Raw genomic sequence first — 25430 nt, 5'->3', positions numbered from 1 at the left:
ATTCGGGTTGACTTACAATCGTGTAAATACGGTAGTTCGCGAGTTAAAAGGGCAAATGAATTCAACCGGAAGTGACATCACTTCTCACGTCATCGAAACTGTGTCGCCACTTGTACATCTGCCCTCCCTGCCTGGCGAACCATCGCAAAGCGGGATACCGAGGACACCATTCGGGATATCCCTCCCTGCGCACGTGGTTGGATGTGTGGTATGCCGCTAGAGTGACTTGTTCTTGTCTCTCCTCCGCACTCGTTTTGTTACTCTGATAAGGCGCCCGAAACAATGTTCCAACGGGGACGTCCCTGTGACAGCCGGGCTCGCTGCCTGCAGGGTCACAGCAAGGAAGGGCCCGCATTCCGCTCCACCACGTGGCAGCGGCAAGAACCCTGCCCGTGGTGTGCGGCCCTGAATTGCCAGCTGGAGAACAGGGGGATTTGCATCTGATTGTGGGAGTCGCCGCCTAAAACGGCTGCCCGCCACAGATGCCAGCCCCCTCTCCCAGGGGACGCCCCCCCCCCCCGAACCGCAGCGGCTCAGTGGCTGCATGGCGTGCGCAGCTGCTGAGACCGAAATCGGGGACCGGCCACCCGGCTGCGGCAAGGGCGAAATTCGCCCATCACTGGGTCAATGCATGCACGCTCGTGTGCTCGGTGCTTGCAGTGTACGGTAAAGACCCCATCATGCATGTTGGTGGTGAAATTGCTCCCCAGTGGAGGCACCCGCCGCCCAGTGCGGCAATTGTAACCAATTAGGCAAAATTCCAGTTTGCCGACGCTGGATACTTGGATTCGGCAAAAGTTTTTGCACTTCTGTGCAAGAGTTTTTTTCTTCGAGCGAAAACGTTAACATGTGTACACATTCTACGCTTCGGGAAACGTTCCCGATTCCAGGGGACAACACAAGCCTCGGCTGATTGTTGCACTGTTTCAATTGTTACACTGATAAGGCACGTAAGCCGTAATACTATACTGGGGTTATTTCGCAGATTTTTGCAACAATTAGCCGGCACTGCATTACCCGTTGTAGGGGGGCCGCAAGCCGCCGCCAGTGCTGGGCTTGTATGCGCACTACTGCCGACGTTTCGACGCGATTATGTGCGTGCTGTTCTTCGTGTTACCTTTTCTTAAACGTCTCTGAGCGCATCAATGCCACCAGGTAAATAGGTCGGAACGGGATCCAGTGTAGATGATGAATTCGAGCCGTTTACTTTGGAACGCACGCGTAGTTTACTTTGGAGTGCGGGCCTACCTCATAAACAGCAGCGCGTTTAATGTGTTCTCACACCCCGCGATAACGCATTGTGTCAACCTCATTGCCCAATTATATGCGTACTTATGATGCCTCGAAGCGGTACGTCCTAGCTGGCAAGTGTTGAAAGACGATGTTCGTGCTCCATGCTCCCGATGCGAGCAGCTACTGCTAGATCTGCTCGACAACGTGTTTGTATTTGTGCCTGGCCAAAGGGCGATTACGTTTACGCAGTAGGGGAGCTCTCTATTCTGGTAGCGCCGCAAATAGGGAGAGGAAAGTGAACAGAATGAAACACGACTGGGTAGTAGAGGAGCAATCACATTGGTTTATATCCGGCTCTCCTCTCGCGCGCTGCTACCCAAGTATTCAAATGAAGTGAATAGTCCAGACAGAAGTTTTATTCCAGACCTTTCAATTGAGTTTACACCCAAATGCGCAGTTGTTTTGGACGGACGTTTGTGAGCGCCGATCGCTTTCTTGACGTGGGGACTTTCGATAGCGCGGTTATCAGTGATGCCAATTTAGCGGATTTTCCGCTAAATCTGGCGGATTTTATTTTATTCTGACGGGGAAAAAATTAATCTAGAGGCTAGTGGATTTTCTGACGGGCCATTTTCATACATAGCGGATTTCTGGCGGATACCGTATTTACATGATTGTAGGTCAGCACTGGCCGTGAAGCAGTGCAGGCAGCTCCAGCGACCACTTCTAACCGCTCGCTGAAATGCCACACGAGGCGCTAGCGAAGATGCTCATGCAAGAAAAATGTGACCGCAAAGTGGAATATAAACTGCCATCCACGCTGCTTGTGAAAGCGCCGATCAAAAAATACCATGGTGGTAAGCCTAAACTAAAGTACCTTCATCTGATCGAGGGACTTTAGCCTAAACACCCCTGGCGCGGCTAGCCGGCTCGGAGCGCTTCGAATATCCCGCCATTAGGGGCGCGTCTTTCCATTGGTGCAAGTAGTCAGGCTCCTCCCACTGCCACGCGAAGAAGCCACCGCGAGCGCGGAATCGTAGACGCGAGCATGAAAAAAACGCACGCGCAACGCCGATGTGAACAATTCGTGTGCGAAAATGGGCCATGCGGTTCACGATTAATAGAAACAACTTGCCACGTGCGTACGGGGAGTCGGTCGCTATCTTCCGAGGTGCATCAAGCAAGGACAGCTGTGGTTATCACGTACGCGCGAACTAAAGGGTGCCTATTTTTTTCTTTTGTGTCGAAGTTAGAGGAGAGCAAGGGGTGCGCGCTACGTCAGATGGCCGATTTCGTCATATCTTTTTTTCTTTTGCTACCCTAAAACGATGCCCCAGCTGCGCCAGTCGATCAGCAGGCCTGCCGAAAAACCGCACTATAAACGGTATTGTGCTTTGGCCAACCGCATCTTAAGCGGTATGCTTATGCATTGAGTTCTATGGGAGGCGAACCGGTGGTCTCAAAAACCCGCATTATATCCGGTCCTGCACTATAAGCGGTTACGTTATAAATGGTCTACACTGTAGCAGATGACGTCATGTCGGCCAACTCTGGGCTTTCTCGTGCGGGCGAAGATTAAAATGGATTTACAATACGTTATGCCAAACGGTTGCTGTTGAAACTTGCTGGGAGATATCTTCTGATAAAAAGGAAGCATTTTACATAGTTATCTCAGTTTTGAAATTTTGTGTCAGTAATTTCGTGTCAGTACTCCTTTAATAAAGCGGTGCCACTATTTTTTAATTTTTAAGCTTTTTCACGCAGCGGGTGTGCGAAGCCTGCGCGGTGTCGGTGCCACGGCCATCGAAGTGGACCCCTGCGCCAACGCTGAAGGTGAGAGGTTCGGAGGAAGGGGGCAGAAGACGCGCTTTCGCAAACCTATGCACTGCACCAGTGTCTGCATGAGGAGAGGAGAGTGAACGTGACGTCAAATCTAACAGAAAGGATTGGACTGCTACTGTGTTTGCTTGGAGTGGAGCTCCAGATACGCTGCACTGTTTTGTGATGTTTTCTTTTTGTTAGAAGTGTTTTCACACTTAACAAACATCGAAGAATAACTTTACCAGCCTTGTACTTCATGAACCACGACAAATGAGAAGTTGCATTTGAGGTATGTAAAGGCCCTAAGTGTGTTCGTAACATTCGTTGGAGTTGCACTCAAATCTCGTTGCAGCGAAGTTGAAGGGGAGCCCTAATTTCTTCGTTATATCTATTATTCCGTTGTATCAATTATAACAGTTTACGGCAATCTATGATCAGTTCAATGCACAGCTATAAGCATGCAAAGAAGGAAACCGCCTCGCGGCCCACTGTATCGCTACATGACCTTGCATGCAACGGAAATTGAATAGAACTCAAATATTTTCCTTGCTCAGTGCGCACACCGCCTTTTTATTGTACGCCAGGCAATTTCACCCTTGCCCGTTCTATTTCGCCCGAAGAAAGCTTTGCGTTCCACCATCGCCATCGTCAGACGGAGGGCTGGATGATTTTGCTGTTCATTCTTCACGCCCACGAACCCCTCTGCAAATCCTAACTGCTTCCAGCATTTCGGAAATGCGTTTTGTGCCGGCGGACTCGGGCTGATGCACATCTATTTGAGGAGACTAGTCGCGTGTTTTTGGTATCTTCACTAGGCAATACACAATTTTTAGGTGCGTTGCAAGGCTTAACCATTAAAACACAGGCTGGAGTTAACATTTTTTAACTAATGGTGCCAGGCTTTATTCCATGCAGGTGTTAAAATGGGGAGGGGAGTGGGGAATATTTTTTAGCTTGGGCTGTTTGGCGGCTCAGTTACTTTGGCTCTGATAATAAGACCATTACAATGCCAGAGTTCCGCTTCGGCTCTTAGGCTCCCATGCGGTCACTCACGAAATCCGAAGGATCAAAGCTCATGGTTACAAAAAGTGTACACGGCCGCGACGTTTCCACGGCGATACAATAATCGAACACACACATAAGTGCTTTTCTTTTCAAAGCACAAGTATCGAGGTATCCCACCGTTAAGGCTGGTGTCATTGAAGCCAGTGAAGATAATTTAAAGCAGCAGAAATGAATACTAATACTAATAGTAGTATTCCTACTCAGACCGAGTGGAGCCAGGCGGAGAGCGCTGCGACAAGTGCTCATGTCAATGTAGCCTGTATACCCAACCCTTGAAGCATCCAACAAGTTTACGTTGTCGTTAGTGCATTTAAGAAAAAATAAATATTGATACTGATAGTTATATTCGCACTCAGATGGGGTGGAGCCAAGCGCAGATCGCTGCAAAAAGCGCTCATGTTAACGTAGCCAATACCCAACTTTAGAAGCTTCCGACAATCTTTCGCAGCCGTTAGTGCATCTAAGAACCCAATGCATCTGTCGAGGCTTCGTTTCACCACACATATCCGCTCACACAACCCCTAAACATTCACAAGAAACGACGTAAACATGGAAAAAACAGTGGAAGGCTGCGTAGACTACTGCACCGGTTCATTCCATTAACGAGGGCAGCGCCGAGTGGTGGCGCCACCCGTCCAGCTGCTCGGTCCATATAGCTGGAAAAAAGTTTGTGAAGCTCCTTTGCTGCGGACATCGCAAGTGAAACGCTTTCTTTCAGTGGTGGCCACCGCGTTAATGCTGTTTACGTCGTCGCCGTGGACACCAGCGAAACGACTTAGGTCAATCGCATCGAGTGCCTGCGACGACGTTGGCATTGGCACGTTGACTGTGTGTGCACGGGTGACCATGGCATCTTCGCTGTCACTTGCGTTGGTTTGTCTGGTGGCATCTGCGATGGTAGAATCATCAGTCGCCACCCCGCCCCGCCGTATATTGCCACTTCTCACTACCGTCACTTGGCCTGCACACTCGCTCGCTCGCTCAGCCACGCGTGTTGTGGTGGCGCATGGCCGTGAGGTTGATGCGGGAATTTTGAAATAGCCGTGCCGAATGAGTGCCGAACTCCACAGAATGCTTCATGCACCGTGGTTAGAGTTAGTTTTTTTGTTTGTTTGTTTGTTTCTTAGGGGGGAGACTAATATAGCTCTTTATATCCATTGACAGGTCATTTTTACTTCGTTGCAACGAGGCTTCAAATGCACTGGGGATTTCAAGGGGAATTTTATTTACTTTGTTGTATCCCTTATTTCGTTATGTCCCGTTACGTATTAACGAGGTTTAAGTGCATTTATCAATGCACACATTGAAAACAGACGTCGCGCTGTCTTTTCTAAGAGGATGGGCTCGTTTGGCACTGGCTTAGAGTGCACCTGGGGCCCTGCTGGCTCATTGAAGGGAAGGCGGGGCTGTCATTTACGCAACAAAAAAATTACAGGGGAACAGGAGAGTGAAATTCGAGCCAGCTTTAATTGTTCCTCACTAAACAAGCTCATTTTTGTTGTCAAACAAAACCTGGAAAAGAAAGGTGGGATGTCTTTTTGAGTTGTAGTGCTGGCAGCAAGGCTAAGACTAGGGCTAGTTGCTTGTACATCTCTGTATGTACATCACGCTGCTTTTAGGACTAGGTCTCCTATAAGAGTAGACGTCGTGCATTGTCCTCTCTTTTTTTGTCTAGTCCTAAAAGCAGCGCAAGGAACGGAAGATGACAGGTGTAACATTAAGGGTCAAGAAGAGAGCGGAGTGGGCCAGGGAACAAACGCGTGTTAAGGACATATTATTGGAAATTAAGAAGAAGAAATGGATGTGGGCAGGGCATGCAATGCGAAGGCAAGATAACCGCTGGTCATTAAGGGTAACAGAGTGGATCCCTAGAGAGAAAGCAAGCGTAGCAGGGGGCCGCAGAAAGTTAGATGGGGAGGTGAGATCAAGAAGTGTGCGGGGATAAATTGGTCGGAGTTAGCACAGGACCGGGGTAATAGGGGATTAATGGGAGAGGCCTTTGCCGTGCAGTGAGCGTAGATAGGCTGGTGGTGGTGGTGATGATGATGATGAAAAGCAGCGCAGTATCCTGACACGCAGTGTTGACCCCCATGTGATGTAGAAAATGTTGTTTAAAGCCTTTTCGTGGCCCTGCTAACTGTTTAGTTTCCTTACCATTGCCTCTCCTCCCTTTGGACGCCAGCGGCCGCGGAGGGCTCGGCGCTAGCGCTGCACATCTTTGAGGAGCTGAAGAAGAAGGAGTCCCGCAAGCCCGCCGTCTCCCTCTCGCAGCTGGGCAGCCAGGATCAGGCCAGGTGGGAAACTGTTTACTTCGGACACGGCGCACAAACCCTAGGGGTTAGCGTCACAGTTGCAGTGCAGGCTTTCTCCTATCAGTGCCAGCCGGGTAGCCATTCCAGCTATGTTGCAGCTTCTGGGCAACATCTCTGGCTCTCTCCCATATAACCAGGAAAAGCATTGAATGGTTCTGATTGTGCCCAGCTGATCGCAAGCGCTTAAAAATCCCGGGCCATCTCCACTAACAGGAAATTCGGAAAGGGGCGAAGCAAGCAGTGAATAAGTTTATTCTTGACGTCTTGGCGTTTTTGCCGACACAGATGAAACCGCTGAGGGGCCGAGGCATACAGCTTTGCTGTAAAATGCTCGTCTCTGAAGCACGAAGCTCTCGAGCTTTAGACACAAACAAGTGTCGCGCTGTTTTTTTAGTGCGCGTTACATTCTAGCGCGAGGTATAAATGAGCTTCCTGGTGTTTTAGTACCGTGACTACATGAGATGATGATTGCGACGGCGACGACGACAGGAGATGCCAACAGCCCCAGCCCCTAAGGGGCTTCTCTTTCTGTCTTTTAATTTTCTCTTTTAAACGTAGCCCAAACAAAACTATTATCTTTATTAAAAACGCATTTCTCCCTAATCTCACATTAGTGACCACTAAGCAAGGAAACGCACAGCTCGCTTATAACAAACACATCATTTTATTATGTCCATTTTTCGCCATATGCGAACATAAAATGGATGTGTAGACATGGTAACGAGAACTGAAGACTTGTTCTTTATAGCCGGGATTTCATTATAACCGGGTTCGCCATAAGTGGGCTCTACTGTACTGCTCGCTTCTTCGACTTGCTTGTGTACTCTTATAAAAACCTCCACGGAGGAGCTCCATGTTAGAGAACGTGGAAGTGGCAAGCGTGTATGACAAAAGATTGGCCTGACCTGTCCAGAGGCGAGGCCTGCAGGGTTTGAAAGGAAAATGCGTAGGTTACGAGTGCTTTCTTTGAGGTGGCACCGCCAAGGGGATGCCAGTTTTCAGCTCCCTTTTAAACCACAGCTTATGGAGGTGGGAAAGGTGGGCCAGTTGCGCCTGTCCTCTACAATGACATCTTTCTTGCTGCACCACCGCAATGCACCAGTTTCAGCATCTAATGTAAGCCAAGTAAGCAGCTTCTTGTCTTTGCTCCATGTCAACAGCAGCTTCAGCAACTTTGGCGGCTGTTCCTGTCGCTGGCACTAATAAGAGAACATATTTCAAACATTTTAGAACTCTTTTGTGACCACATCATAGGCCATCGTTCACGGGGGAACGATGATTTTTCAAACATCCCGCAAAACAGTGCTATTCGGACAACCGGCGCCATCTGGCGTGTTCATTGGAAACTCCTTTGTCAGTTTGTTTACATTTCACGTGGGTAGATGGCGTCACGAGTGGAATTCGAACCCAAGGTAGCGGCGAGGTGGGCAAAATCTTATTATCTCTACCTCATGGTTTGGATCTGGGGTCACTACTTGGACTGAGTAGATAAATTCGCTCACCACTTCCACTGCCTGAAGAGCTGTATGCTTGCGGATTCAGCGTTGTCTGCAGCTTACAAAGCTCCCGTTTGTCTCGTGTTAATTGGGAGCACTCCACTCACCCACACCCCAGTAAACACTAAACTCCTGCATTTTCAAGGGTGTGCCACCAATCCCTCCTTCTTCTTCTTCCTCTTCCCGACATCCTCTGTCGCAGGTGGAACCGCGGCATGGAGAATTCGCACGCCCAAAACCTGGCCCGGCGGCTGTCGGAGATGCCGGCCAACCTGATGACGCCTACCCGGTTCGCCCAGGAGGCTGCCGCGGTCCTCGAGAAGAGGGGCGTCAAGGTCATCGCAAGGTCGGGAACTACTCTTTGTTCGTTTTGACGCATTTAGTGCAGTTTTTTTTCTATGGGGAAACGGGAGTCTTTTTTAAGGGAACGCACTGGTGTTATACTAAAAAAGTTTATTTTTGCAGTTATGATCATGAAAATTATGGGGCGTATGTAGTTTTTCATTTGGATTGTAGATATAAAATATGTTTTGGTGTGAAACGGCTATAATAAAATGTATTGGGAATTTTTATATTTGATTTTTTTGACGGCCTTTGTAAAAAAAACATCTGGAAGGATGTAGCGGAATAAGGTATCAGCTAACTGTGCACAAATCAAGGAGTGCAATAGGACTGACGTTATCATTCTATCTGGTCTGTAGCTGGAGTTACGACCGCCTGAAGTTTGGGCCTGGAAGGCCAAGCCGGTTTTTGTGGTTGCCCCATTCCAGGCAACTAGAAACTAAAGCGCAAAGTAGTCTTCATGTCGATGACCTTGTTTCTGGTCACTCTCTCCACCGACACACACACACCCAGGGACCGCAAGTGGATCGAGGAGCAGAAGATGGGTGCCTTCCTGAGTGTGACGCGGGGATCGGAGGAGCCCCCCGTTTTCCTCGAGATGCACTACGAGGGGCCCGAACAGGGGGTCGAGGGGGGACCACTTGTGCTTGTCGGAAAGGGGGTCACCTTTGACAGGTGAGCAATGGGGTAGCGGGAGGAGGACATTCTCTCTCTCTCTCCTTCCTCTTCTTTCTTTCTCGTCTCTCTCCTATTGCTCTCCTTTTAAGTGCAGAACACTTTAGGGGCTCGCCTTGTGGTTGTAGCTCGCTCGTTGGACCCAAGTAGAGCCACACGGCGTTCTGTTGTCGCGGCATCCCACAGAGGCTTCGAAAGCCAAGACGTTTATATAGTCTTAAGCGTTTAAAACTCGTGAACCACCGGTGTAGTGATGCGTAGTAAGCACGCCTGAATCAGCTGGCTCACAAGTGGTAGCCCCGTGAAACACATCCTTAATCAGTCAGAAGTGTTTAAAAAAGCTCCGCCACAGACCACGCTGCACCTGCCGGCAGATCGCGTAAACAGCCATGATGTGCCTGTGACGCTCCAGCCGACGGGGACTTCTTCCTCTGTCCAGCCACGCCGCTGGGGAACCGGTTGAGCTCTGTTGCGTACGCTTCACCCATTTGCTGTGCCGTGCGCACGTAGAGCTTGCGCGCAGACTTTCTCCGGAGCTGGTGACCGTCCGGCCGCTCCCTGGACGGCTGCAACGTCACTACATTGACCGCACTCTCCTCGGTTTCGGTTTCAAAGTCGCCGATTTTCGCTGGCCGCTTGCGGCGTCCACGCGTATTTCAGCTGTTGTATTTTGCACGTTGCTTTCTTTTTAAGCAGCCTATACGAAGATAGGGTTTTCAAGAGGTCAAAATTTTGAGTGAGTGCAGTTGGCCTGTAACAGCCTCCCAATTGTCCCCCCTGTGTGTGTGCGTGCAGTGGCGGCATCTCTCTGAAACCCTCGAGCAACATGGACAAGATGCGGGCCGACATGACCGGCGCGGCGTGCGTGGTGGCCACGTTCGCGGCCGTCGCAGCACTCGGGCTTCCCATCAAGATGGTCGGTAAGTGGCCCCCCACTCTTTTCTATTTTGTGGTCTCTTATGCATTGCGGAACGGCCTTTTCATTCACAAAAGTGCTGGTGGGCACATTAGGGGGAGACGCGGGTCGTAAAATCCCGAAATGTGGGCGGAAAGGCAATTTTTCTGAATCGCCATTTTCGGAAATTAGAGCTATTTTTCTTTCGCTCACCCACATGTCCAGACCTTCACTTCACTTCACTTCACTTTATTTCCTTAAAGACCCCACAGGGGGGGTGTTACATAAGCGGTGGGTTGTTCAACATAGATTCAAAAGCCACAGGTTAACATTGCAGATGCATAGACACACTTTGAATAAAACGTGATCGACAGGTGATTGAAACTACATCGTGGGGAAGGTCATTCCATTTTTTGGCGGCGCGGCAGAGAAATGATGCAGAAAATGTTGAGGTGCCAGATCGGGGTCGGAAGACTTGAAGTGGATGGCCAGTGCGGGGGGAAATGCGTGCGGCGGGAGCGATGTGAGGTGGTTCGCGGAGTGAGCTGTGGTACAACTTGTGGTACAGTGACAAAGTAGCAATTCTGCGTCGAAAGGAAAGACTTGACAGGCCGGATTCATTTTTAAGGGATGAAACACTGACATCGTAAGAATAAGAAGAATGAATGAAGCGAGCGGCGCGATTTTGCACTGCTTCGATGGCGTTGATCAAATAAACTTGGTGAGGGCTCCAGATGGGTGATGCGTATTCTAGGTTGGACCGGATTTGCGACTGGTAGGCCACAAGACGCACGTGATACGGTGAGTGACGTAGGTGTCGTTTTAGAAATCCTAATGATCGGTTGGCTGATGAAATCATGTTAGGGATATGCGTTCGCCAGGAAAGATCAGGGGTTATTGTTACATCAAGATACTTATAGGATACGGCTGTTTCGACTGGTACGTTAGCAATTTCATAGGAAAATCGGAGTGGAGTTTTGCGGCGGTGGAAGGAAACTAATTTGCATTTGTTAGGATTAAGGGTCATAAGCCAACGGTCACACCAGTTTAATACTTCATTAAGGTCATTCTGTAGTGCTGCTTGATCAAATGTGTTGGTTATTTTGCGGTAGATAACACAATCATCTGCGAACATGCGACTGTTGCAGGATAAATTGTAAGGCAAGTCGTTAATGTAGATTAGGAACAAAAGCGGGCCAAGGACAGATCCCTGTGGCACTCCAGACTTAACGGGAAGAGAGTTAGATTTGACGTTGTTAACGAAAACAAACTGAGAGCGGTTAGTCAGAAATTGAGTAATCCGATTAAGAAGCTCAGCTGGTAGATTTAATTGAGAACGTTTCTTTAGTAGGCGCTGGTGTGGAACTTTATCGAAAGCTTTAGTGAAATCAAGAAAAATAGCATCAGTTTGGATGTTACCATCGAGGTTAGCATGCAGGTCGTGAAGGAAAAGGGCTAGTTGGGTTTCGCATGAGCGGCCTTTTCGAAATCCGTGTTGAGAGGAATGAAACAAATTGTTAGAATCAAGAAAATGCATGATATGAGTGTATATGACATGTTATATGAGTTTGCAACACACACTGGTTAATGATATGGGGTGATAATTCAACGGGCAGTCTCTTTTACCTGTATTGTGAACCGGAATGACCTTCCCACACTTCCAGTCGAAAGGCAGGATACCTGAGGAAAGCGACTGTAAGAACAGCAAAAGTAAAAACTCGGCTGATATGTGCTTAGTGTTCTTTGACAGCTTGGATGTAATTTCATCGGTACCCGCCGAGGATGACAGTTTCATTTTTTCTATTAAAGACAGGATACCATTGAAACCTATGTTAAAGGGTGGCATTTCAGGCAGATTAACAGGGATTAATTCTGTTTCAACGGGGTTAGATTCATTCGTAAACACAGACGAAAAGGCGGCATTGAATATATTGGCACATTGTGAACAACTTCATTCTTGACCAGAATCATTAGTAAGGGCGATGGGGGGCGTGTTATGTGGGTTTATTATTTGCCAGAAACGCTTCGGTGAATCAGTAAGTATTTTCGGTAGTTTCGTATGGAAAAATGTATGCTTGGCGTTGCGCACTTCACTTGAATATGCTTTCTCGGCAACCTTGTATTTTTCCCATGCAGAGTCAGTGTTTTTATTCTTCGCAGCCCGAAAGAGGCGTTTCTTCTTATTTTCAAGCCTTTGTAATGTTTTAGTAAACCAAGGTTTTTGGCGGGTGGGACGGAAAGTTATTTTAGGCATAAATTGATCAGCTAGCTGGTTTAATTTGTTTTTGAAGATTAACCAGTTATCGTTATTGGGTCGCTCCCAAAAACCATCTCGAAACGTCGGAAGAAAGAAGAAAGTTCACGAGTGATGGCCCCGTAGTTACCCTTGTCATATAGCCTAATAGTTTTACTGCAGGCTTGGCGAATTTGAGGAACGAAGGTAAAATTAGCGTGACCTTATGGTCACTTATTTCATCAAGATATGTTATAGAAGACAGGCTCTCAGGATCAGTTGTTAAGATTAGGTCAAGAATGTTAGCGGTATCTCCAGTAACACGTGTAGGTTGTGTTATCAGCTGAGTGAGATTAAAGTTGAGGCAAACATCAAGGAAATCGCTGGCTTCCTTTGCATTGGGTGCAGATGAAGTTAGGTTAAGGCAATCAATGTTAGGAAAATTGAAGTCCCCCAGGAGGAGGACGCGAGCATTTAGTACTTGGCCGTAAGTTCGGCTAAGATACCATTAGGCTGGCGCGCGAAATCCGGACTACTTTTGGGAGGCCTATAACAAACACCTAATAGTACGGACTGTGGTACGGAACGAAAGAGTAACCACAATATTTCGAGATCGGAGGCAATGTTTATAAGGGAGCATGAAAGTTGTTCGTTTGTAGCAATCATGACGCCGCCGCCACGGGTACCGGGGACGATCTTTTCGAAAAAGATTAAAGTGAGGCAAGTCGGTCAAAATTTTGCTGTCGGTGACGTCAGATGTCAACCACGTTTCAGTTAGTATGAGTAGGCTACTACTAGATGAAGATACAAGGTTGGACACGTCGTCGCGTTTGGATAGATAGCTACGTATGTTGGTGAAAATGACCGAAAAAGAAAGATTAGCTTTGTGACCAAAAACGGGACCATTAGAAGATTTGGGGTGTGAAGGCAATTGCTATGAGCTTTCTTCTACATTTTCAGTTGCCTCGTTAAATACATATCGTTCGGAGCCCATAAAAACGGTCTTATACCGTAAAAGGAAGGGACCTGATTTTTCCTTAGCAAAAGTAAGAAAATGCTTCCGTGCGTTCCGGACCCGATGCGAGAAATCCTCCCCGATGCTAAAATCGGTGTTCTTAAGCTGGGGACCGTTAGCAAGGACAGATTCCTTGGTTTTGAAGGATATAAACTGCACAATAATAGGCCGACAGCGGTCTTGCGAGTGGCGGCCAAGACGGTGGGCACGCTCGACGTCCTTGGATTCGACAGTTATTTTTAGGTGGTCCCTACAAAACCCAGTAATACGCTCCTCATACTCCGCATACGTTTCGGATGGTTTGTCATCCGCTATGCCGTAAAACAACAAGTTGTTCCGTCTGGAACGATTCTCCGCATCGTCCAGTCGAGCCTCCAGTACAGAGACCTGGGTAGCTGTCTGGGAGGTGGCGGCGGCCATGGCGTCAAGATCGGTTCGGAGTGTGTCGACACTACTGTAGTGGGATTCTAGACTGTCGATTCTCTTGCCTAGTTCGGAAATGGCTTTATCAGTGGTAGATAGCTGGCTTTTTAGGAGTTGTACATCGCCAATGAGCTGAGATTGACCGGAAGACAGGCTTTTAAGTTCAGTCATTATTTCCTCTAGGGTGGTTAGACCAGGGTTAGTTTCAATATCTCCACCCAACAGTAACAGCAGAGAGAACACAATGTTCATACAATCAGAAATAATACACATTTGAGCCGTGATAACAGTTTATAAGAAGAAAGTGTATGACAGCTGCATTTACCGGTACTCACCTACGGGGCAATAACTTCGAGGCTCACTAAGAGGGTTCCACTTAAATTGAGAACGACTCAGCGAGTAATGGAACGGAAGATGATAGGAGTAACATTAAGAGACAAGAAGAGAGCGGGGTGGGTTAGGGAACAGACGCATGTTAAGGACATATTAGTAGAAATTATGAAGAAGAAATGGACGTGGGCAGGGCATGTAATGTGAAGGCAAGATAACCGTCTGTCATTTTAAGCGTAACAGAGTGGATCCCTAGAGAAGGCAAGCGTCGCAGGGGGCGGCAGAAAGTTAGATGGGCAGATGAGATCAAGATGTTTGCGGGGATAAATTGGTCGAGTTGGCACAGGATTGGGGTAATTGGAGAATAATGGGAGAGGCCTTTGCCCTGCAGTGGGCGTAGATAGGCTGGTGGTGATGATGATGATAATGGTCAATTATTAGCACCGACGACTGCTAAAATTGCCCAAGATTTGACGCGAAAATAGCATTTTGTTGATGACTAGCCGCTCGGGTTCTACATGCTCTATGGTGTGCAACTTGGTCTCACTCGAAAGTGCGTCTTTTTGTTTTCTGTTCCCTGCCAAAACCATTTCGTTTTATTCAGTGGTTGTGAGTAAAAATGGGGCAGTAAAAAGATGCAATGCGCCGCCCCATTGGCTACTGACTGCACGTGACCTGATTGGTTGATTGTCTGGGCGTCGTGGGTTGTCTGCTTGGCACTTTAATCACAGTGCAACAGCTCGTGTACTCGTTCATGCGAGGACAGGTGACAAAAAATAATGGCGTATTTGAAATCAGTAGAAAAAAATGCAGCAAGACTGACAAGTTTCACAGAGTTTACTTAGCAAAGAAAGGAATCTGTTTTAAGAGCAGTGTCACCCCTTAGAGGGACAGACAACCTATATTTGTGGAGTGCTTGTACCCCAGCTCATGAACAAGCCAGCGTTTTATATACTGGGGTAGCCGCCAGGAGTTTCTAAGCAAACAGGTGGAAATCATTTTAATTTTGCACTAAAATTTCTGAAGTCTGAAAGGTGTCGCCATCTAGAGACTGAACGTGGCACTACATTACGTGTCCAAACAACTCCGTCGGTTTCCACGCTTGATTCAAAAACCGCATAAAGGTTGCGCATTATTGTTGTTTTATCTGGGGACGACTTTTTAAATACCTGTTTTCAATATCGCGTGCAGTTAAAAGTGTATGGCTGTATGGGTAGGAGAGAGCTCCGTTCGCGCTTGAATTAGGCTCCAGCTTAGCTTTCGGCAGCTGATAAACTTTGTCGATGAGGAACGGTTTTTCCCCTTTTTCACCAGCATTTTCATGCTTTGTAAAATATTTACACTTATTAGGATGATTTCACAATGGTGCTGGTGGTGGGTGTGCTTTAGCGGGGGTGTTCCCACAACTGTGTTGTTGCGACAGCCTCTTCACTGGAACCACATTGCACTGCAGAGGGTGATTTCTGGGACAGTTCAGAATGAGAACTGCTTCATGGAGATGTGCAAGTACGCGGTCCAGCTTGTGCGCAATACCGTATTTTTGCACGTATAACCCGCATCAAAAATGCAAAAATTTCAGTGGCCAAATAGTAGGGTTGCCACCTTCCTCTGGAAAAATACCAGCCCTTCGGGAGGGGGGGGAGAAGAAGAAGGGGGAAGAGGGGGGGCATGGTATATAGAATGTTTAATTTGTGTTGAAAAAAGACGCCATGTTTTTGACAGATTGTAGCGTTTTCTTAGAGAGAAACCAACATAATGTTTGTACTGAAAGTGATTGAGAGCTTGGTTATTGCTCTGTATGTGCTTCACTGCAAAGTAATCGCAATTGCTGACCGTGGCAGCAGCATTTCGTAGTTTTTTTGCTCCCTTAGGTCCCCCTCCATCAGAGGAAGCGCGCTTGCCCGCGTATTTTCTCTGCTCGCGTGTCTTTGCGCAGCTTGTCGACACGTTTGTTGTCTTCGTTCTTGAATTGACGCTTATAAAACGCCAAAACAGACATAATCACGGCACGAGGGCCAAAAAACCGACCAATGACGATCGGTTTCAAGTATGGACCGGCAACCGGCCCGCTGATTATAAAACCGGTTGGGCTGGTCCAAAACCGGGCAGGTGGCAACCCTACCAAGCAGGGGTGCAGATAATACGCGGGGTTTTTTTCTCTAGTACAGCTTCACGGCAATGCGCGTTGTACCACGAAGCTGCACTGTGTGTTGTGCCATGATAGATAGCTCTAGCGAGAGCAGTGACAATGAGTGAATTGCGACTTTCGCCTTGCCGTCAGTGCATTCTACTTGCTAGATATACACTTTTTCTGTCTACATAGTATGTGAAGTGTTGCTTGAGCAGTAGCTTTTGTGCAGCCTTTACTGTAGGAAATCTGTGGGCAATATGTGAGGATTTTTTTAAAATTTTCCGGCGGGCTCAAAGTGACGGTGCGGATTATATGCAGGGCCTGGTTATACGCGCTAAAATACGGTATTGTCCATGTTGTCCTGTAAATGAATCATTCTTCACTGTAATGGTATGTTCTTGTAGTATATCATGAAAATTTGTTCCTTACTGAGCCTATGGACGCGTGTTCGATTCCCGGCTGTGGCGGCCGCTTTTCTGATGGAGGCGAAAAGCAAAAACGCCCGTGTGTGCGAGATTTCAGCGCACGTTAAAGATCACCAGGTGGTCAAAATTAATCCGGAGCCCTCCACTGTGGCGCACCTCATTGCCTGTGAAGTGTCGGTGCGTTAAGCCCCCATAATTGATCGAATTTGTTCCTGCCATTACAAGTTTTAAGGTATGGCTACTCGATGGGAGAGTTGATGCTGTTATTGTTGTTAATAGTTAATGGGCAGGTGTTTGTCACTGAGATCGACACTTGGCTTCGACTAAGCTGCAATGCTACTCAAATTTCTTCTTGCTGTGCTTTCACGAGAAACCAAAATTAGGGACAGAAAGTCTGTTTTTTTTCTAGGTAATGTGATAACAGCCTTTTGTCACATTCGAGGCTGCAGTGAATTATCTCTGTCAACAAGTCATCCACCACACACACACACATCTCTAATGGTAAAGTGAACATGGCAAGTTTTTTTTTTCCTGAAGTTCCACGCATTTTTTAAGAAAACGAAATCCTTCTCAAACAAAATAGCATCCAGGTTGCCGTTCATGTCAGGTAAGAATGAAATCCGTGCCGGTGTTCTCAATGGAGATTAGGTTACAGAAAAAAGATTTGCATTGACAGTAGCCCCACATTTGTATTTTGGTCGAGTTCACGGGAAGCTTTGTTGCGTTCAAGTGACTCTCGTGTTCATGAAGGTGCATGTATACACTGCATTCACTCTCTCCACGCTTTCTCCCAGGCCTGACTCCGCTGTGTGAGAACATGCCCAGTGGGAAAGCCACCAAGCCAGGGGATGTGGTTACCGCCATGAACTGCACCACCATCCAGGTGAGAAAAGCCACGCCTGGGTAGGGGGGATTCCCATAAAAGGAAGAAAAAGCAAGAGGGATACAAAGGTCCGAAACCATGCTTTTACTTAGATGCACATACAGGGTGGTGAGGCGATAATTGGAACACTTTAAAATTTTTTCCTGAACGAACCGCCGCTCTGTTCGCGCTCAAACTTCACACGAAGGTCGCATTTTGTGGTCTATTTTGTTTCATACCGGGAACAGCGACGGTACTTATCTTTTTATCCTGAAAATAAATAAAAACTATTTTTGTCTATGGGAAAATGGGGGCCGATTTGGACGTGTGAGCCAATGAAAGTTGATCTTGGAATGACGGCACCACCTGGGGTATTCAGAGCGAAACGCACGTTTGGGATTCACGATAGGAAGGAACTCTGTCTGGTCTACCAGACACAGGCTCGAATCCTGCCAGTGCCTGGGTGATTTTTTGCGATTGTAAGAGCTATGCGCGTGGACGTGGACGGACATTGTGAGGTCCTAAGGTACTCCGCACCTAATATTAAAGCAGTACTACAGGACGGGTGAGTTACATCTTTCGGTGAGATGACACACAGCATCACCACATTCCCAAGGGGACACCATTACCAGTCAAGCAGTCGCTCGAGGAGAAGGGACAGTACAGGCACTGTACTCGGGGTTGGCAGCCTACACATCGCCCGTTACTACGCATGGGAAGCACTGTGTGAAAGTCTGAAATTAACTGTGAAATCGCTGCATTGTATTAGTGCTGAAATCAGAGCACCTCTGTGTACTTTTTGTTTTTCTGAATTGTGCACCAGTTATGCTCTCCGAGTGCCAGCCACCCTGTGTGTGCCTTGTCGACGCAGGTAGGCAACACGGACGCTGAGGGCCGTTTGATCCTGGCCGACGCCCTGTGCTACGCCGACACCCTCAACCCCAGTGCTGTGCTGGACATGGCCACGCTCACGGGTACGTACTGCGGGCGTTGCCCTGCCTATTTGCCTCGGAGGTGTGGCGGGATTGGGCAGGGTACGGGCTTTTGTGGGCGTGCAGAGGCGGGAGGACGTGATGGGGGAAGCTTCGCAGCTCAGGTTGCAGGGAAGCAGCGCCTGCTTTTGGTCTTCGGCCTTTGTGTAACACTCACATTACTTTCGACCCCGTGTCCCGCATTGAAGCATGGCTGAACCCTGCTTTTGTCCTGTTTATGAAGCTTGTGTTATTCGCCCTTCTGTATGATTTATGATTGTCCTTCTTCGAGGCATCTGTGAGGACACTGTTGGGTACAACTGGAACTACTGCTTAAGGGTAAAAATTCTGGCCCCATTTTTGAGCAGAAGCATCGTTGGGTCTTGACAAGTCATGCGCTCGTTCTCATCACCTCTGCTGTTTTTGCTTTTTGAGGCATCTGCTGTCAAGAGCAGAACAATTGCCGTTGACCGTTTTGTGTGAGCTTGAAAGTAGTTTGTAATAGGCGGAGTAGGTGGGGCACAGGAATTGGCCCGCGAGTCTTCACTGTGTCATCTCTCCATGTATGGCTGTATGCAGAAACGATCTGGATTTAGTATGTCAGCTGGATGTAGAAAAAAAAGTAGAGGAAGGGCTGCTGCCAGCTTCTTCACTCTACGCCCGAATGCCACCTGTAGAATGAAGCATGTACGGATGAAGCAGATGGGTTGCCGTGGATTAACAGCATAATAAACAATGGGTGTGGTTCATTTCAGGCTTTTATTGATTGTGATGCAACTGGATAAGGCAAATGCTCTGAGTATTCTCATACTGGCCTTCCTTGTGTCTTCAAGAAAAGAAAGTCCTGCACGGCCAAGATGCTACCACTTCACTACTGTTGCTCGTAAAGTGAAAGACTTGTTTCCATTTCTCTTTTGCCCTGTTCTCCTTTTCCCCCCTAATTTATTCTTTCTTCCCTGTAGCTTTGCAAAGGACATGCTCCAAGACCCTTGGCACACATTATTAGAGATGCCTCTTAGTTAAAACTAAAAGCACTTGTTTAATTGTTCACCAACTTTCTGTTAAGTCAACCAATGGTGTCCCCGGCAGGCATTTATCTGCAGGCAACGGCAATAGCGGGTGTCTTTATTTGTTTTATAAAAAAGCTGTGCTAATTGTTCTGCTGAAGTGACATAAATGCAGTCTGAGCTGCTGAGGTGCTGTCTTATAGAGAAAATGCCATTTGCTCTAACACCAATGACATTCGTGTGAATGGTATTTAGTGGCTAAACGAGGTTGGGGAGCTCATTCAGTGTCCAAATGAGTAGCTTCGACAGCAGTGGCACATCACTAGACACGAAAGTTCAGTAATAAACCAATCAATACTTTTCTAAAAAAATTTTTAAAGTTTTTTCTAAGACGTTTTTTTTTTCCCAAAAAAGCTAGTATGTATGAAAACATTCTAGACAGGCTTGAACTATAATTTTGCAGGTTTGGGGAGCTTGCTAATCATCCCCGCTACCACTATCAAAGGACATTTGCTTCGCCATGTAGGCCCATGTGGCCAAACCAAATGTCATTAACAAATAATGTAATTCACTCTAAACGACATTATAGGTTTGCTATACGGCAGAGGCATAAGAAGTACCACTCTGTAAAGGCATGCAGCTTTTACCTCCTGGGACCTTGAGGAAGCACACCAAAAGTGGGCCTCCATCATAGTTTCGGGCAAGTTGGGTGCAAACGCGGGCTTTCTGCAGACAGCTCAGCACTGGACCTTTCCTTCCATAAATCTTCTGTTGACGTTGAATGCGGTAAACCATCGTAGAGGGGAGCAGGCGAGAACGATGTGCCATTTATCCTTGCCGCACTGCCCTTGCCCTTTGCTTGCACTGTTTGTACACTGGTGTGACCCCGCATCCTGTTGATTGCCCTACCTCTACTACCCCTTGCACTGTGGAGGTGCCATGGTGGTCGCCCTGGGTGCCGGTGCCACGGGAGTCTTCTGTACCTCCAACACCCTCTGGAATCTGCTCCATGAGGTGAGACACGGTGCTCTTTTACCCCTTACTTACTCTCTTTACTCGCATTAAAGGTTACTCTTAATGTACATTTGTGTCCTTGTAAATTTGCGAAGGGGCTCTTCGCAAATTTACCAAAAGCACAAATGCACATTAAGATTAATTTTTTTTGTCTTTCTGTCCCCAGCCGCTTGCTGGAGAAGCCACTATGACGTCACGGGATCTTGTTTGAGCGATTGGTGGTGCCCAAACTAAACCGTTGCCAAGAAACATGACTGCGCCTCTGGTTTCGTTTGATCGTGCCGCCCGAACGCCAATTTCTAGTTAATACACTGATTGCTACCGTATTTACGCAATTGTAAATTGACTCGAATGTAGGTCGACCCCCCCAAAATTGCATCTCTCTCTCAAAAAAAAAACTGAGCGTAGGAAGCAGCTTGTTTGAACGCTGCTGTGAACGAGCACCGAGAGAGTTCTTAAAGCCCAGGCGTCACCCCCGGAAAATCTTTTCAAAAGTTTTACCGGGGGCGACAGCCCAGGGCAGTCATGACAGACGGGACGATTCAGCAGAACACGGAAGGGACACAAGAACACGTGGCAATGTGGCCGCCTAGAAAGTCATATCACAAAAGAAGGTCTTCCGTCAACTACCAATACCCCCATACGGCGGCTTTTCCATCAATGATCGATGCTCACTCAAGAGCCGTACGCTCGTGGTGCGCGCAGTAGATATTAAAAAAGAACAGCTTTTGTATAAGCACGCGGAATAACCATGCGCTGTGGGGTGAGCGGGAAACTTCATTCCCAATGCTAAGAACATTCGCTGTGAGATGAAACCCATCAAAGCTACCGGCAGCGGCACTGCAGCGCGATATCAAAACAAACAAAATGGCGGCTGACTCTGGCGGCCGCTCGCGATTTTCTTTGATTCATGAGTACGGTAATTGCATGAAGGAAGGGTTTTGTTCGTCTCTAATAAACAAAATGAGTATTACTGAATCCCTTGTATCAATGCACGGCGCTGTAGGCACAATCATATCACGTTCATCCGAACTCGCTGGTGGAAGGTTAGCTGCTCTAGGTATGGTGGACAAAGCGTACAGATCAGGAACGCCAACTTTCAAAGTCGGCATCGGCTTTATTGACGCTAGAATGTATGGAGTGGTAAACGCTATGCTTCGACTGTAACCATAGAAACGAAGTTGTTACGCTCTCCCCAGCTCGTAGCACCCCTGATTTCTTATTTCTCTTGCCGTTACAAGCGGCGCAAAGTTTGATTTCGATTATAAGTTGACCCCCCAACATTGGATTGTCAAACATGAAAAAAAAGGGGTCGACCTACAATTGTGCAACTACGGTATGTTTTTGTGGCTTTCCCAAATCGCACCACTCGTGACCATAACTAGTCCGGTTGGCACTAAGCTTGAAAGTTTTTCAACATGTTTTGCATTCTTTCACTTCTTCGAAAACGTCTCTTGTGGCTAAAGTGAAGCTTTGTGGCTTACCAAAGGCTAGTAGTTTCATTTATTTAAACAGGGTTGCATGTTGTCGCTGTGCATGACCAACAGTGTGACGCAAGCCGTGCTCTGACTCAAAAATAAAACGAAGCAACCTCGTCGCAGGCCGGCGGGGTGACGGGCGACCGTGTGTGGCGCATGCCGCTGTTCGAGTTGTACCACAAGCAGATGACCAAGCCCACCGTGGCCGACATCAACAACATCTCCAAGCAGGCCGGGGCGGGGGGCTCCTGTGTGGCCGCCGCTTTCCTCAAGGTGAGACGGGGGGAGGATTGGGGAAGGCCCACACTGAGAGGCCCTGAAGGCTCAAAAGCAGATAACTCTGCCGTACTTTAAAGGCAACAGTCTTTCTTGGGCTACTTAAAAAGTTTGGTCTGTCTATCTGTTCATTGGTTGAGCTGCCCAGCCAGAAGATGAAAGAGTTCCGAAGTTTGTATTTTACACAGGCACAAACTTTCTGGACCACGGCATCAAGAAACATACCCAATACTTGTTCACATTGTTCAGCACAAAGAAAACATTAGGAATCTTTGGGGCGAAACATAAATACCTTATTGGTACTAGGCAGTGTTCTTTTTAGATGTTCAGATGCCAAAGTGGAGGGCTGCGGATTTATTTCCACCCCCTAATAAATCATTAAAATGCACCGAAATCTTGACTTACAGGCGTTTTCGCTTTTTGCCTTTACCGAAGCCTTTTCTGTGAGATTATCTAAATGCCTGCTCGCAGCTGCGATAACAGGGGTCTCCCCTTTCAAGAATGTTCTTGTGCCATAGCCTCTGGCCGTTCTCATCCAACTCCAAGTGAATGTGCAAAACTGTTTTGGGCAGGGACGCATGGCTATTAAAACCTTGGATTCAAATCAGAATCGCGTCTTATTGAATAATTTGATTTAGAGTTTCAATTCGGAATTGTAAATTCTAACTTGCGAACAGCTCAAACTTTTGAGGATTCATACGCCTCTCAAATCAACTCCTCACAGGTCTAATGAGGGAGGTCTAAGTTATATGAAAGAACACTAACTGTGTTTGTGAGAGTTACCATGGCTGAGGCAATTTAAAAAAAAAAGACTAGCAAGTGAATTAACATTATGTTGACAGCGAAAGCTATCCCCAGTAGTACTTGTCAATGCATTAATGTGGGCTAGTTGGTTCGGAGTGTGAAACATGGTTAAGCAGCGCGGTAAAGACGGGACAATAAGTAGAGACAACTCAGGACTAGCACTGGACATCAATTGAAATTTTTACTACACACATAAGAAGATACACAGGAATGGTGCATGCGTGAACATGGCAAAACCACCAAGAAAACATCATGCGCATGTTTACAAAAGATGACAGTCTTTCCACTTTCCAGTCTTTACCACTTTACGAAAGGCGACAGTATTCTCTCCGCTGCCTATCTGTCATGCTGTTCACCTCCTGTCTTGGTGATGCCGCAATATATTACAGAGGACATTTACTGAAGTGGACTCAATTTTGGCACATTCCACTGCTCATGCACGATCTGTTGAAATTTTTTGTTACTGTTGAACTTGGAATGCCACCACATGGTCCAGACTCGTCGCATCTCCTTTATTGGTTTCAGTGTGTATTTTTTTTAATTGCTGTCACAAAGATCAAGCCTCCATGTGCATTTAATTAAAAACACTGCAAATACCAGTCATGTTTTGATGTCTTGCCTCAAATATGCCGGATGTTTTATTTTTCTTAAACAGTGTTGACAAGTATGAAGTATGTTGTTTCCAGATATAGTGATTTGGAAAAGTTTTGTCTCTTGTTCATTGAAGTATTACTTTTAACTGGTGGCCGGTAATATGAATCGAGGAGAAGGCAGAGATACGGGAAGACGAAAATTTTCGGGTTTAGGTGGCTCAAGGAATGCTATCGTCTCTAAAAAGAGAGCTCCACGAGTTCGCTTCTGTGCTGCTTCAGAGAAAACATGATGCCACACTCTCAGGGACTTTTTCTCACCGCCTTACTATTCCCACTTTGATCTGTGCAGGAGTTCGTGAAGTGCCCCCAGTGGGCGCACCTGGACATTGCGGGGGTCATGGAGAACAAGGATGAAGTCCCCTACCTGAGCGCAGGCATGTCCGGTGCGTGACGACCTCTTCCCAGCTGGGGCGTCGTTTCGTCAGTGTTGGCAGTGTTGAACTGAGATCATCTGTGGCCATGATGTTGGACCATCATTGACCATACTGTATCGTGCAAGGCGGAACATAGGTCGAGGCGGAGTATAGGTCGACCTAGCGTCACTAAATAAGCTACGCTTAAGAGTACCGCCACTTCGTGCACCCACAAGCGTCAGGGGTCCATTTTGTTTCTGACTTGCAGTGTTGCCATGTCTCCCAATGTAACCGCCGCCGGTTGTGATGGGCAGAGTGTAACCGGCCGCTCTAGTCAGTGTCTGCGCACGCGTGCGCAGACACTGACTAGAGTGGCTACTCACTGTCAGTCCCATTTGAAAGCAAACTTCCCCAACTCCTTTTTCGATATCCTCTTCCATGTCCTCTTCCATGTCTGAGCAGGTGAAGGTGTGAAAGGTTGATTCGTCTCTCTTCCCACCCTTCCCTTGTGTGCAGGTCGACCAGTGCGCACGCTCATCGAGTTCGTGGAGCGCTTCGCCAAGGTGCAGAAGCTCTAGGGAAGCTGGAGGAAACAGCCGACGTCTTGTTTTCAGGCCAGGCCACTTGTTGACGATTGTTGCATGACAACGTATCAATAAACGACGAGATCACTTTGTAGAACACGTCTCCTGCTTGTTCTGGTGCGAGTTGGGTTGGGGACTAGTAGTGTTACAGGAGTAGTGACACGAAATTTCAAAGCTTAGATAACTGTCTAAAATGCTTCCTTTTTTTTAACACGAGGTATCTCCCAGGAAGTTCCAGTAGTAACCGTTCAATATGGCATATCTTAAATACATTTTAATCCTTTCCCGTACGAGAAAGCCCAGAGCAAGCCAGCGTGACATCATCTACTCCTTGCCCCAAACTGCCAATGTCGGAGCCCTCGTGACGTGTCGACGCGCTTGCTGCGGTTGGCGCGTGCTTCTACGCCGTCTGTATCACATCATGGTTTAGGGACTGATGTAATGCTGCCCGGGCACGTAGGTGTGGTGACAACCTCGGCCGGTCTGGGCGCGCGCATCCAGACCGTCAGCGGTGTGACAAGAATGGTGACGTCAGGTGCTACCTCCTTTCATGGCTGCCGCTCAGCGTTCGTGTTGTTCAAACCGAAACTGACACGAATAAACGACGCTGTAAATGATTGTTTACGCCGCGATCGATCGTCTAATCTGCCGTTCTATGATTAGTGGGCAAATAGGCACCCATAGCAGCGGAAAAAAAACGTAACACTAAAATTTCGTGTCGGTACTTCTTTAGAGGCACTGTGAAAACAAGATACAACTTTGTTCATTATGAAAGAACCAGCTTTCGTTAGCTCACTCAGCTCCGTTGCAGGTGTGAAAGATATTTTTAAGCCGAAAAGCGCAAAAAATAGTGGAAAACTCAAATTTAGTCCTACATTGACGTTATACGCCACGTTCTGTGTTATATGTGCCACTATCTGTTTCTTCGTGTTATCGCGCAGTTATATCATGAATGTGTTTAAGAAACTGCGGTTGTATTGTTTCTTCCTGGCCCCTTTAAATCAGCACGTTTTTAAGAAACTTCAATGAGAT

The 25430-nt window shown here is 47.4% G+C and overlaps 1 protein-coding gene across 1 annotated transcript; it reads left to right on the top strand.

Annotated features, from left to right (window-relative positions):
• Positions 1-544: 544 nt before the first annotated feature.
• Positions 545-24495, top strand: LOC144149711 (cytosol aminopeptidase-like). Its single transcript, XM_077681365.1, has 13 exons — positions 545-596; positions 661-729; positions 2998-3066; positions 6302-6413; positions 8130-8273; positions 8783-8944; positions 9740-9864; positions 17191-17279; positions 18130-18232; positions 20171-20250; positions 21852-22001; positions 23751-23844; positions 24331-24495. The coding sequence occupies exons 1-13, from the start codon at positions 545-547 to the stop codon at positions 24390-24392; spliced, it is 1311 nt and encodes a 436-aa protein (XP_077537491.1). The 3' UTR covers positions 24393-24495.
• The last annotated feature ends 935 nt before the right edge of the window (positions 24496-25430 follow it).

The sequence above is a fragment of the Haemaphysalis longicornis genome, unplaced genomic scaffold (genome assembly GCF_048455015.1).
Source record: "Haemaphysalis longicornis isolate Haplotype H1 unplaced genomic scaffold, Haemaphysalis longicornis Haplotype H1 scaffold_8, whole genome shotgun sequence".
In the NCBI taxonomy this organism is placed as follows: Eukaryota; Metazoa; Arthropoda; class Arachnida; order Ixodida; family Ixodidae; genus Haemaphysalis; species Haemaphysalis longicornis.
Note: the sequence above shows the minus strand (reverse complement) of the source record. Positions and strands in the feature narration are given on the sequence as shown.